This window comes from Nannobrachium achirus (assembly GCF_963921795.1).
Source record: "Nannobrachium achirus genome assembly, chromosome: 21".
Classification (NCBI taxonomy): domain Eukaryota; kingdom Metazoa; phylum Chordata; class Actinopteri; order Myctophiformes; family Myctophidae; genus Nannobrachium; species Nannobrachium achirus.
In genome coordinates this window covers 9,455,090-9,469,914 of record NC_137828.1, presented here as the reverse complement: position 1 = coordinate 9,469,914, position 14,825 = coordinate 9,455,090, and the positions used below count along the sequence as shown (strand labels likewise).

Sequence of the window (14,825 nt, the reverse complement as noted above, 5' to 3'; positions counted from 1 at the left end):
TTCCTTAGGCTAGATTTCAGCCCCACAAAACGGTGAAAAGTGATGAGTCCTCAAAAATCACAGTTTTGAGAAGCCGAAATCTAGCCCAAGGAATGTTTTTCATGCAAAACAAATGCTTGCAATGGATTCAGAATCATGAGGAACCCCTAGTTTGACCCCTCACATGCTACTTAAAGCACATTTATTTGTTGTATTCTTTTCCTGTATAGTGACGTCGATGGGACAGTAATACAAATGGCCATAACCTTAACCATAACCAGGCCTCACATTCTGTGTACCTTAATGACCAAATGAATAGAAAAAACAAAAATAAAAAGTATGTCATGGTGTCACAGGTAAAACCCTATTCTTTGAGCTTTTGGCTCTGTGGCTCCCCGACTATTTGGGCATAGTTTTCCACTTGAAAGCGACGATAATTATAAAGATTGAGAGGTGAAATAGTAAACGGTGCTACCGGTGATGTTGCCGAGTGGACTGAACGTGGTGTTGTCTACCAGGATGTCGTACGGCGGTGGGTCAACCTGTGGCACGTAGCCGTGCTGAGGTGTCATGTCTGCACACGCCACGGTCACCCGGCCGTTGCTGAAGCCCAGCACTGGGTCTGCGTACACACACAGTACCACCAGAACACAACCTGGAAGGTACATGTTCACTCTCCTGAAAGAAAATACACCGCAGTCACAGTCAGTGGGGGGTGAAGTACTTTTTAACCCATTTAGATCGGGTACACATTATTGTGTATCATTATTGAATGCTTTAACTATTGAAAAATAGCAGATATACAAGCTCACAGCGCGGCACCGAGTGCCGCGCTGCGAGCTTGTATCTGCTATTTTTGAGAAATCGTGAAAATTAGAATTTTGACCCGATTCTATAAGTGTCTTTTGAATCCTTCTACCTATGTTTCCATGTCAGCAATCTGGCCAGCCATCGTCAAAGAAAAGGTCCTTTTCACTTCACTGGAGCTCAGTTAGTCTGTTCTTGAGAGACTACAATGTCAGTGGTTCTCAAACTTTTTCATGTCAAGGACCCCAAAATGAAATGTATTTGGCCACGGACCCCCATCTCAAAATATTTAGTTCCAGGGACCCCCCAGAAGCAAAATTTGAGTTACAAACGTTCGCTTTGAAAATACATATATTTGCACACATTTTCACAACTTTTTCTAAAATAGCAGATCTACAAGCTCGCAGCGCAGCACTCGGTGCCGTGCTGTGAGCTTGTAGGTCTGCTATTTTTCACTGGTTAAAGCATTCAATAATTCTAGGCCTAAATTAAAGTGCAAAGTATTGGCATCATTATACTTCAAATGCCAAAATTGAAACTTTTTTCTTTACATTGTATCTTTCAAAAATAGCACTTCAAAGGCAATATTTGTCTTTTGAAATGTAGTTGAGTGAGAGTCATATCCAAAAAATACAAATACTCAACTAACAGATACTATTTATTTTTTTAAACATAAGCACAGTGCTCAGCCATGGATTCACACCTCTTTTTGGCAAAGAGATTTGGTGTAGACTAGGGCTCTTCAACGTTTTCAGGCAAAGGACCCCTTAGTTGAGAGAGAGATGAAGCAGGGACCCCCTCAACCTTATCATAGATTCCATATGGTTTCATTGTTTGACAGCGCAATCATCAGTGTATTTTGGATTCATGTCAATTTGTGTTTTCAGATATTTAACCACTTGAACCGTTAATACTTAATAAACTTGACCTTTCACTTTGTACTTAGTCTGCTCTTTTTCATCTCTACACCAAACCTCTTTGCCAAAAATGGCCGATCTACAAGCTCACAACGCCTTGCAGCATGAGGCGTTGTGAGCTTATAGATCTACTGTTTTTGGCTAAAGTTCTCTAGGGTTCAAGTGGTTATTATAAAGAAAAAAGAGAAAAAAGGTTTCTATCACTCAAAGATTTGGAGGACCCCATGTAGTAACTCTGAGGACCCCCTAGGGGTCCCAGACCCCCTGTTGAAGACCCATGGTGTAGACTAAAAAAAATAATAATAATAATAATAATAATAATAATAATAAACAACATGCAACTTGGATCTGTTTAAGTACAGAGGGTTAAGGGTCCCAGTCTAGGTTTTTTAAAAGGTCAACCAAGTCCAATGAAGGGTGTTGCTGTACGCTCACTACATTAGAACACAATCAGTCACACACAGGTCCATATTAGTCCAGTGTTTACATGAGATAAGCACCACGCTTATGTAGCTGGCTGTTCTCGTTCTAAAGACGTACAACAAACTATAGCAGGGGTCTTCAAACTTTTCCAGGCCAAGGACCCCTTAGTTGAGCGAGAGATGAAGCAGGGACCCCCTCAACCTGTTCATAGATTCCATTATAGTTTCATTGTTTGACAGCACAATCATCAGTGTATTTTGGATTCATGTCAATTTGTGTTTTCAGATATTTAACCACTTGAACTGTCAATACTTAATAAACTTGACCTTTCACTACTGGGTCTGCTCTTTTCCCCCTCTACACCAAAGCTCTTTGCCGAAAATAGCCGATCTACAAGCTGCGAGGTGTTGTGAGCTTGTAGATCTGCTATTTTTGGCTACAGTTCCCAGATTATGGACGCTAGGGTTCAAGGTGTTAATATAAAAAGGATTAGAAGATTTGGAGGACCCCCTGTAGTAACTCTGAGGACCCCCTAGGGGTCCCGGACCCCCTGTTGAAGACCCCTGAACTATAGTGTTGCAGTCGGGCATAGACCTTATCTTCTTAAATTTTTTGTGAATGTCCTACTTTATCATACAGTTACAATTTAAGCATTTAGCACAGCTCTTATCCAGTCGACTTACTGTACAATAAGAGAGGCAAAATACATACATCAAATGCAGAGAGACAGTATAGTGTCTCTCTGCATTTGATGTAGACCAACATTAGTGTTTTGTACTCGGTGTGGAAATGCAGCAACTGGGAACGTATTCAAGAGTGTCACACAAAAGTAGTGAAAAAATCACACCCAATGTGAAGTGAGCGGTGGTCGTGCTTGCATAACGTCTTCAGACTAGGATATAGGTCTAGGATGTAATTGGTGATGTAATACAGGCTACACACACACACATTGCTATGGCAAAACGCTGAGGAAAAAGTGGCTACAGACACACGCACAGCCACGCTATGGAGCGGTTTACCACCGCTCAAAAATCAAACCTCGGTTCGAAGTGAAGCGGTGAATTTTTGTTCTAGAGCTATGAAATCGGTGTTATAGATCTATACATTCTGTGTTCTAGATCTATACTTTCTATGTGCTTTAGTTCTATATTTTTATGGATTCTGAATGAATGAATGATTTTGTCTGGAGGGCCAAATTGGCATGTGAAGCTTGACAAATCCTCAATTGGTCAAGCATGCACAGGACATGTACGGGACAGACAAAATTGACCAATCAGATGGGGGAGACATGTACGGGACAGACAAAGCCACACCTTGCTCACCGCTTCAAAAAGCAGATCTTCAATCTCAAACTCACAATGCAATGTATTTGCAAAGATACTGTTGTAGGCCTATACATTTCCAAATGAAACATACAGGCCTACTGTTGTTTGCACGCACGCACCCACAGTGATGGATTTACAGCAGGGGTCTTCAACAGGGGGTCCGGGACCCCTAGGGGGTCCCCAGAGTGACTACAGGGGGTCCTCCAAATTTGTGTGTGATAGACGCTTTTTCTCTCCATTTCTATATTAACCAATTGAACTCTAGTGTCCATATTTTGAGAACTTAAGCCAAAAATAGCAGATCTACAAGGTCACAACGCCTCGCGCTGCGAGGCGTTGTGAGCTTGTAAATCGGCTATTTTTGGCAAAGAGGTTTGGTGTAGAGGGGGAAAAGAGCAGACTAAGTACAGAGTGAAAGGTCAAGTTTATTAAGTATTGACGGTTCAAGTGGTTATATGGACAAATTTACATGAACCCAAAATACACTGATTACACTATAGCTATGGAATCTAATTCATGAACAGGTTGTGGGGGTCCCTGCTTCTCGACTAAGGGGTCCTTGGCCTGAAAACGTTGAAGACCCCTGATTCACAGTATGGGGAGGTGGGGAGGGTAAATCAGCCTGCTTTTGATATCCACCCAGGGAGAGTGTTTTCTGCTGGTGTTTCAGTCCCCGAGTGTATCAAAGGGTGCGTTCGTTAATGCACACCGGGTGTGGTTAGGGTTAGGGGTTATGGTTAGGTTTAGGCATAGTTTTACTGAGGTTAAGGTTAGGGTTGGTTTTAGGTTTAGGCATAGTTTTACTGAGGTTAGGGTTAGGATTAGGGTTATAGGTTTAGGCACTCACTACACTGAGCACACACCCGGTGCGCATTTCCAAACGCACCCTTTGATACACTCGGACTGAAACACCAGCAGAAAACACCATCCCCTGGCCATTCACTCTTAATACCTGGAGGGGACATGTTTTATCCTTCATCTGCTAAATCACAAGATCACCAACATGCAGTCACTTCTGGTGATCTTGTGATTCACCACAACTATTTGTTTTAACCATGCATGGACCCGAAATTATTACACATATTATTTATTAGTAATTAGTTTGATTTTGGATGAGTGCTAACATTTACTTGCATTATCCCTTCTTCTGGTCAGACTGATATTTATGTTTGATAAAATTATTATATTATATTATTTATTGGCTTCCCTATTTTGGGCACATTTGTCAAAATAATAATAATAATAGTAATATATATATATAGGCCTATATATCTCACAGGTTGTCCCTTATGGGCTCAACAGAACACACACACAGGCGCGCGCGCGAACACACACACACACACACACACACACACACACACGCACGCACGCACGCACGCACGCACGCACGCACGCACGCACGCACACACACACACACACACACACACACACACACACACACACACACACACACACATTGTGACATGTTAAATTATTCTATTGCCTGGATACATGACATTTGACTGAAGTTGACTATGACTTAAAATGCTGTCCATACAATAAGTGTTTATGTGTATTGGGTGTTTAAATTATTTCATATCTCCCTGACTAACAGTCTATAAACACAATATATGGGATCTAGGGAACATAACTTCCCATTTTGTATCCTTGTTCATTTAAACTTAAACACAAATTAAAAGGTCATATGTTTAAAAGGTTGATATAGGTTGAATTGAAAATGAATAGAATTGAAAAATTGAATTGATATAAAGTCTTACTTTGTGGCAGCTTCCTTTTCGTGTGGTGTTGTCCCCTTGTCACCGTGAGTATGTTCTGACACTTCACAAAGAAAAGGGCTGTACCTCCTTCTTCCACCTCTAGAGGGCAGCATTCTTCCTCCAGGGGGAGCAAGGCTTTGGGCATAGCAGTGGGCGTGGTTTACTGGTGCCGCTAAAACATTTCTCATTAATTTTTCCCATAAACTTTTACAAATATATTCATATCAATTGCCTATAGAATCAAGCCATCCCGGATATGGTGAATCATGACCATAAAACGTTTGATTCTGTGGGGGAGGAAAACAAATATATAAATATATATAACAATATATAATAATACTTTTAAACAATACCTCTTTCATTAACAGGCATGATTTAACTAAGTTGTAGTACTGATCAATTGATATTTGTATTTTATTTTATCTACTTTAATCCTGCAGGCAGGAAAGAAAGCTGAATAAATGACTGTAAATACATTATATATTTTAACTATGTTGTTCTTATTTCAGCCCTTAAAGAAATATAAATAAGATCAGCATTGATTAATACATAAATGAATAAATGAACAAGATGAGATTGGAGATTGGAGCTACAAGCTCGATAATGTAGCGTTGTGAGCTTGTAGATCTTTTCTTTGACAGGAGACACAGCCAAGGAATACATTAAAGAAGGATATGTCACACAGACAGAACACATTCTGACCTAGGCACTGGAGTGGCTGGCATTGGCAACAGTGGCAACCAAAGTGGAGTCCCTGCTATCCACTTTGCTTCAAAGGCCACGTGCTTTGGTAATGTCAAGTATCAACGTATGTTATCCACATGACAATGAATATAGGCTATAATAAATAAACTACAACGTGACAAATGTGACCATTCCTTGTTGTTGTATACTCCTTCCTCTCGGCCAGGAAGGGGGCGTGTGCGGGGGGCGTGGTCAGCGTGCACACTGACACTGGAAGACTACTAGGAAAAACACGGTAAGGTTTGTGTCCATTCATTTATGATTTAAATGTACTAACTTTGTTATAATGAGAACAACAACAACACCATAGCTTCGATGTTGGGACACCTAATTAAATGGCATAGTCTTACTACTGATATTCATGACATTGTTGTCGCAGTATTTGTGCTTTGATTCATGCATGCATGTGGATTATTTACACCATTAGTTCTGTTCTGTTTACATTTCATGCACGTTCAGCCTCACTTAAAGTCCGTCGCTTGTTGCCCCAACAAGCTCAGGTCAGCAGCTCTAAGTCTGTATTTCATACAGGAAATGTATGTAATATGACTATCATGATTCATAGGTCCGATTTGGCCAATAACATCGTCGTATGACGCAGTACAAAAGGTGGCACACACAAACCTGCACGTACACACGCACTGTGTCTCCCCCAATTGAATCTATTCTATTTCTATTGAATTGGGCTTTATTATTGTCTGTCTGTCTGTCTGTCTGTCTGTCTGTCTGTCTGTCTGTCTGTCTGTCTGTCTGTCTCTCTCTCTCTCTCTCTCTCTCTCTCTCTCTCTCTCTCTCTCTCTCTCTCTCTCTCTCTCTCTCACACACACACACACACACACACACACACACACACACACACACACACACACACACACACACACACTGCCTTGCTCTCTCAGTGTGTGTATTTCTTGTATTTACTTGTCTTTGTCAAGTAAAAATGTAATCAAAAGAAGAAGAAAGTGTATGCACAACAATGACAATTAAAGGGAATCCAGTAATATATGATCACAGCTATGTCACATTGCACATTGGAAAAGCTAGCTTACAAAATTACAAATCTCTCTTGCCCAGGCCCCAGGGGTGTCGCACCAAATTCTGGGCCCTGGGTACAAGGGTTCACTGCGGGCCCCTCATAAGGGGAGGGGGTTTATCCCATTTAGACTGGGAACGCCTTATTACGCAATATTTTGTGCTTTAACTATTGAAAAAGCAGATAATACAAGTTCACAGCGCGGCACTCAGCTTGTATATCTGCTATTTTTGAAAAATCATGAAAATTTGGGCAAGTTTTTGAATATTTTTGAAAAACCTATGTTTCTATGTCAGTGGGCGTGTATCTAATACCCACCAGGCTTCAGTTAAGATCCACCCGCGGGAGCTTCTGATTGGCTGAACCGGAGGTAGGTAGGGAGCAGTTGTATAGCCTGCTTGGACCGCGCGGAGGTGCCTAAAGTCGGGGGGGGCGAAGATTTACTATTCTGTCCATAACGGCAAATAACTCAGTAATGGTGTTGAGTCGGCTCATGCGACTGTCGCAACACTCGACAAGGTGACTCGCTCGCTACCGCTCGCTCGGCGGTGTCTGACGTGGCTCATGGTCGCCTGAAATGGCGCGCCTCCGCCATCTCCACCGAAAACAAATGCTCCTTTACAAGAACCTAACTGAACCCTGGTGGGTTGAGGAATCACACTGTCAGCGTGTGGTGCTCAAACCTTTTCATGTGAAGGACCTCCAAAATGATATTTATTTGGTCACGGACCCCCATCTCAAATATTTAGTTCCAGGGACCCCCCAGAAGCAAAATTTGAGTTACAAATGTTTGCTTAAAAATTACATATATTCAAAGATTTGCACACATTTTTTCATGACTTTTCAAAAATAGCAGATCTACAAGCTCGTAGCGCAGCACTCGGTGCAGCGCTGTGAGCTTGTTATGAAATAATTAAGGCCCCTCCACCTTGGCCCCTACTAGTAACTCAGTCTCAGTTCCACTTTTCCCCCCCTTGTGACACCCCTGCTCTTGCCACCTTCTCTCTCTCTCTCTATGTTCTCTCTCTCCCCGTGGTGGGATTAACCTCCCTGGTTGAGATGTGACACCTGACCCATGTTCCCCTTGCCCTCTCTTTCTCTCTGCCCCCCCCCCCCCCCCCAAAGTGTCAAAAAGTGTTTTTGACACTTTATGTATCCACCTCTTTCCGCGGGAATTTACTGGAGAATTTTTTTCACCACATTTCCGGTTGACAGCAGACATACAAGCTCACGTTGCGTCGCAGATGCAACCGTTGTGAGCTTGTAGATCACACACGGCTGCGGCGCCGGAAGCTCCGTGCAACTTCTGTGCAATACACGATGGGATGTTGGAAAGTTGTGGATATATTCTTTGTTCCCTTTCTTTGGTGTACCTTGCTCTTTACTGTAAACTGTTAATTCTTTTTTCTTTTCATACTTCTCTGTAACTTTGTAAATATCCTTAAACTGCTGTGCTGCCTCCGGGCAACTGATTTTCCCCCTTGGGATAATAAAGGTATCTATGCTCTCTCTCTCCCTCCCCCCTCCCTCCCCCCTTCCATGGTGCGTAATGACGTGGTGGTGGTGGTGGTGGTGGGGTTAACCCCCCTGGTTGTGATGTGACCCATTCATTCCCCCTGTCCCCTCTCTCTCTGTCTCTCTCTCTCTCCCTCTCTATTTCCAGACTGTGTGTCTGCTGGGGGTCGTGTCGTGCGCGGAAGGTTTTAGGAATCCCTGACAGCCGGCTGCGTGGCTCATCTCTCCGTGCATGTAAAGGGCAGCTTAAAAAAGCAACGCCAAAATGGTCCTTGCCGGCAGACAGACACGGATACTGGTCCTCAACGATATGGAGCGCCTGGATCGAACGCTGTTCCGTCTGGAGCAAGGTACGGATCCATATACAGCCAATTATATACCATACACACCATGGACTGTATATAGAATACATCAGGGGTGCCCACACTTTTTTGATGTGAGATCTACTTTTAAAATGACTAGCTCAACATGATCTACCCATCCATAATGTTTTAGCTGAGGGCCCGAGGGAAGCTTTGGAATAGCAGCACTGGCGTTACATTTTAGACAAACACACTTACTGTAAGGGGGAAATAAAAGGGAAATACTGGGGGAAATGTCTTCATCCCATTCTGTATGGAAGTGGTAGGTTTTGGGGTTCTTTGTAATGCTACTGACTCTTGAACAAAGCATTGCATTGGAGGTTTGCCTACTTTAGAAGCCATGAAGGGAGCTGACAGGCCCTTCTTGATGTCATATTGACATATTCTTTTTATATTTTAATTATATGTTTTTAGAGGCTTGTCATGTGGTCTACCTGCACACACTTGGTGATCTACTGGTAGATCACGATCTACCTTTTGGGCACCCCTGGAATACATGCAATGTATGGAATATCCGCCTTTTTACAGCTTGCCTTGCAGTTGTCTTCTGGATAGATATATTCTTAGATATAGTACACCGTTGCTGTCCACACTGACTGAGTGTGCACACTGTTCTACTTTTACTACTGCTACTTACTTTGTCTACTAACTGCCCCTGTATGCTGTGTTGTGTTGCTTTGTCATTGTATAGATCAGATTAGCGTGATATAAGAGGTACATTATAGAGCCAATTAGCATTATTATAAGGGAGACATTATTACAGTTTACAGTTTACAGTTTAGGCATTTAGCAGACGCTTTTAATCCAAAGCGACTTACAATAAGCAGATAAAACATCACAGTAATAAACAAGGTTAAATGTCAGTACATCAACAGCAATATAACAAATGCAAATGAATATCTATCTAGAAAAAACAATATAATCCATTAAAAAAAAAAAAGTTTCTATGGTATGGTCATTGATTTTTCCAGTAAGGTTTTAGGTGGGAGAGGTGTTCAGTTGCAGGCGAATCAGATTTGTTCCTCAAATCCGATGTTTAGGACTGACTGTCCACACTGAAGTGTGGACACTTAAGAAGTGATCAGATCAGATTTGTGTTCTCTGACATTGTTGAACTCTAAACACTGAGGAAGGCTGGATAGCCAAAACGCCTGTTTCTCATCCTAAGAAAAATGCAATAAAGCAAAAAAAGAAAAGTAACTCTTGCCAATGTGTGCGATCCATTTCGTGTGCATGTTTGCTGATCTAAGAGGACACAGCACCATTGATTGATTGATTGATTGAAGAATTTATTAGAAGTTTGCAATAGAAAAAAGTACAGTTTCATGACAGTACAAATCACTGGTACAAGGTCAACTAAAAGGAGATCCTAGAAAGCCGAGGCTTATTTCCACAGGAACCACACTTTAAGTACCGGTATCTCATATAACATTGAAAGACAGACGGATAGAACATAGTACTTTATCTAGGATAATACCAGTCAAGTCAGAGCACGGTGGTGACAAAAAAGTCGATTCAAAAGTTCTAAGGAGACAGGCAATGCTTAACTGCTGATCTACAATCTCACACAACGTATCACGATGTGACCAAGTATATAAACCAGGCTTCAATGTTTGGAGTGTCATCAAATCGGATAAAAAGAAGAGAAAAAAATCATGTTGTTTTTCATTTTGCTGTTCAGGCTCTAATCTGGATAGGTCACACATCTGATGTGAGCTGCCACTCTGCCTAAGAACGAGGCTCACAATTACATAAGCAAGTGCCTTGTCGGAACAGGGATTATGCAACGGTGTGCCAATGTGCCACTAGAGCCACTCACAGAGGCTGTTAACTTGTATGTTACATTGCTTTCATGCTACTGTAGGTGTGAGATTCATGTTTAGTTGGAGCCCAGTGTTGTTTTTGACAGCAAATTTTGATTTAGTTTTAGTCATAGTCTTTTGAATAAAATGTAATTTAGTTTTAGTCATAATTTAGTCACCTGAAAAGTATTAGTTTTAGTCTAATTTTAGTCGACTAAATATCATAAGATTTTAAATCTACAGTTGATTTAGTCAACTGAAATGTATTTTGGCAGGCCTTGATGGCATCGTAATGACTGATTTTACACTTGGTCGCGTGCTGAAAATAGCAGATCTACAAGCTGCGACGCGTTGTGAGCTTGTAGATCGGCTATTTTCAGCGCGCAACACCTGAGAGCAACCAAACCTAAAATGTCTCTCTTCTCCACTAGTCCCTACCTAACGTTTTAGTCTAGTTTTTATTTTGTTTTATTTTAGTCATCACAGCTTAGTTTTTATTTAGTTTTCTTCAGTGAAAGAAACGCAGTCGACAAACATTTTTCGTCATAGTTTTAGTCGACGAAATCAACACTGTTGGAGCCTGATTTGTTCAATATCTTTATAGGCTGTACTGTATGTTGCAGAATGTTGTGTTTAGTTATGAGTCTGCTTTGCCTCCTGTATGTGCAGGGACGTGCTGGCCATTGGGAAAAGCGGGACAACTCCCGAACGGCCGGTTCATTCCCGGCCGGTCCAGGCCGGCCATTAGGAAAAAAAATAAAAAATAAAATGTCGGCCTTCGTTCCATTTTGGGGGCTGGGTTGCCAACAAAGTAAATTGTCACTGCCGGGCAGAAACCTTGTATCTCCAAGTTTCAAATTTGTAGATTTTTTCGCAAAGCAAAGCCCTGCTTCATCATACAAGGCTGTCGCACAAAAGTAGTGAAAACAGCAGATCTACAAGCACACAACGGCGTTGTGTGCTTGTAGATCGGCTGTTTTCACTAGTATAAATCATTTTTAAAATGATAAATACAAAACAAACGGTTTTGGACATACAAGGTTTCCACCCGACAACGACGAAATATAACTCATGTAATTGGCCCACTGGCTTGTCACTTTGTCACAAATCTTTGAGTAGCAGCAGCGCTATAGAGAGAGAGATCTCTCTCTATAGCGCGCAATGAGGGCCTCTCCAACTCTTTTTCCCGGGCTGAATCAGGGGCCCAGCATGTCCTTGTGTATGTGAATAGTGTTCGCATCAACTTTCACTGTAAAGCACTGGAGTGAAGGTGGTTGCACACTGCTGCGTTTTTCGGGCTGAATATCGGAGTGAATTTCGGAGCACGCAAATAAAAAATCAACCTCACGTTATGTCAGTCACGTTTGCACACTGCCGCCCGTTTCGCGCACCACTCGGTCCCTTGCTCTCTCTATCTCTCTCTCTCTCCTTGCCCTGAAAAACACATTTCGCAACGAAAAACGCAGCTTTGTGCAACCACCTTTATGCTGTGTTCACTACAGTACAAACTGCTCAAGTGTGGCCTTGCTGTCAAGTCACCAGTGCTGAAGTCTTGCTTAAGCCACACTGTAGCTAAGGATAGTGTAACACAGAGTAACAGGTTAAACAGCAAGAGAGAGATACTCTTCCTTTTACAGAACAGAGCAGGAGTTGTCTGTGAAGAGTGAAGAAGAGTGAAGTGAAGACATTGATTGATGCTTCACTGTGTCATTAGAGATTTTTATTTTGTAGTTGCGTCACTCAAGTGTCGGGTGTCAGTTTGTAGCTTCATGTTACTGGCTTTCCTTTGAATATGACTTGTAACCTTTTGCCTAGTTGCTGCTTGTGTGAAGAAGTAAAAGCACTATCATAATAATATATGTAGCACATTAATGCTAGGCTTGCATAGTCCTTAAAATTACTCTAATTATACTAACAAACTGGAAGAAAGGGCTTATCATTAAACAAGCAAAGAAAGGAAACCTCAAAGAATGCAAGAACTCTAGAGGCATAACCCTACTCTCTGTAGTGGGAAAGATACTTGGCAGGTGGGAAAGATACTTGGCAGTATTATTGTAGATCGCATAAGAAATGGAATTGACTGCAGGCTAAGAATAGATAGATAGATAGATAGATAGATAGATACCTTTATTATCCCAAGGGGGAAATTAAGTCACTCAGAAGGTACAGCAGTTACAGGTTACAGGACAGTAAGAAAAAAAGAAAAGGACTGCTGTGTACAGCCGAGCGACAAAAACAAACAAGAAAGAAGAATCAACACTACAGGAGAATCAACCATACAGAGCAATTAAGTTAAAACAAATATATATATATATACCGTATATATATACATAAAGTGTCGTCAGTCGAGATAGAACACAACAACAAAAAAAAGTAGTACTAACGTTTCTGTAAAGGATTGAAATTTTAAGCGACTTTTCTAAGCATATTGCAAACTCAAAGAACTTACAATGGTCCAGTCATTCAAACATTAGGAACTACTTCTCAATGTAGTGCCAAAAAGAATATACACAAATATACAGTATGCCAAATATACAGTGTTTGCACCAAGACAATAATAATAATGCTTAGCATAAATAAAGAAAAAAGTGCAGAGCCAAAAAAAGTGTCCAAAAGTCTGTGCAAAAAAGAGTCACAACAAAGAAAAAGAAAAAACGCTCTCCGCAATACAGGGTGGTAATTTGGATGGCCCGGGATGGAAGTTTGGAACAATAAGAAAATAACAAGCAGGTTACAGAACAGGTAGGGGAACAACAGGGCAAGTCTTCATACTACAAAACATCATAGAACAGGTTTATGAGTGGCAAGCAACACTATGTCTATACTTGAACTATGTAGACTTTCGATTCTGTCAATCATGAAAGCCTGATAATTTTGAAGAAGTATGGAATCCCAGAGAAGTTAGTGAGAATGGTCAGAGTGTTTTATGAAGACTTCCAGTGTGCAGTAGAAGACCAGGGAGAAATGTGAGTGGTCAAACAAGGACGCGATGTGGCATGATTCTTGTTCTTGATTGTGATGGATTGGGTCATGAGAAGAACAGTTAGACAGGGAGAAAATAGAATTAGATCTTTGTTGGGCCGTCGTTGGGCCTTAATACTCAATATGGATGAATCTAAAAGCCTATGAAACGGCAGAAATAAACGGAACAAGCAGGCAGACTTCTGCTTTTGACCAGCATGTCAGGCTTGTACACGCTCATTTCCATGCATTTTTTTTCCTTCCTTATAATTTTTATCCCACGATTTTGCAACCCATTTTCACCCAGTGCCAATTGCCTATGTAATCCTGGGCTCTGCTCTCCCTCTGCCGCGCCTGGGGAGACGACGGACTGACCTCATGCTTCCTTCAATGCATGAGTAGTCCAAGTTCTTTTCACCTGACGGGGATTTCCCCAGGATGGACGTAGCGCGCGGAAGGAACACGTTATTCCAACCAGTTCCTTTCCCCTCCATCAAGCGCCCCGGCTGGCCAGGGGGAGGCATTATTGAGACCAGGATTACTGCATGTTTTTGTGAGGGTATCAACCCTAGGAGACACGGGGAGAACATGCAAACTCCACACAGAAAGGCCCTATCGCCGACCCCACCTAGGGTGTGGGCGCTAATGATGCGGAGGGAGAAACACGCCCCCAGCACCCACAGCGTCCCCCGGCGGGAATCGAACCCAGGACTTTCTAGCTGTGAGGCGAAGTGCTAACCACTGCGCCACCATGCCCCCTATCCATGTATTATTGTTACTAGCCCATACCCGTTCAAAGATATGAGCTCCGAAATGATGTGCAGTGTGTGGATTATGGGATGTGCACTGTGCACACAGTATATGAGGGATCGAAAGTAACTTTAACTGGTGCTTGCATGCTAATATGTAGGAGCATCAATGTAAGAAATACCCGTTCCATTTAACGGCTACAGAGATACTGTGTACCGATCTGCATGATTTTGGACAACATCTGTAACAGGGCCAGAACCCCCCCCCCCCCCCCCCCCCCCGCCGCCCGCCCGCCTGCCCGCCTGCACACACACACACACACTCCCCCCCCCCCCCCCCCCGTGTGTGTGTGTGTGTGTGTGTGGGTTTGTGTGTGATTGTGCATGGCCTGAACAACAGCGCCCCTCCCTTAACATGTGTGGTCACAAAAGGTACTCTAGGCTAAATAGA

The 14,825-nt window shown here is 42.2% G+C and overlaps 2 protein-coding genes across 2 annotated transcripts in view; one reads left to right on the top strand and one right to left on the bottom strand.

Annotated features, from left to right (window-relative positions):
- frrs1b (ferric-chelate reductase 1b) overlaps positions 1-5,353 on the bottom strand; it is a gene marked incomplete at its 5' end in the record, with an annotated part of 33,360 nt that extends 28,007 nt beyond the window's left edge. Inside the window, 2 exons of the mRNA XM_080752416.1 lie at positions 455-601; positions 5,293-5,353. Of these exons, the coding sequence (XP_080608542.1) occupies positions 455-601; positions 5,293-5,353 (208 nt within the window). The remainder of the gene's footprint in view (positions 1-454; positions 602-5,292) is intronic.
- Positions 5,354-6,165: 812 nt separating this feature from the next.
- LOC308307116 (glycogen debranching enzyme-like) overlaps positions 6,166-14,825 on the top strand; it is a 71,056-nt gene continuing 62,396 nt past the window's right edge. The window contains exons 1-2 of the mRNA XM_080752266.1: positions 6,166-6,187; positions 8,649-8,850. Coding sequence (XP_080608392.1) covers positions 8,766-8,850 — 85 coding nt within the window. The 5' untranslated portion in view covers positions 6,166-6,187; positions 8,649-8,765. The remainder of the gene's footprint in view (positions 6,188-8,648; positions 8,851-14,825) is intronic.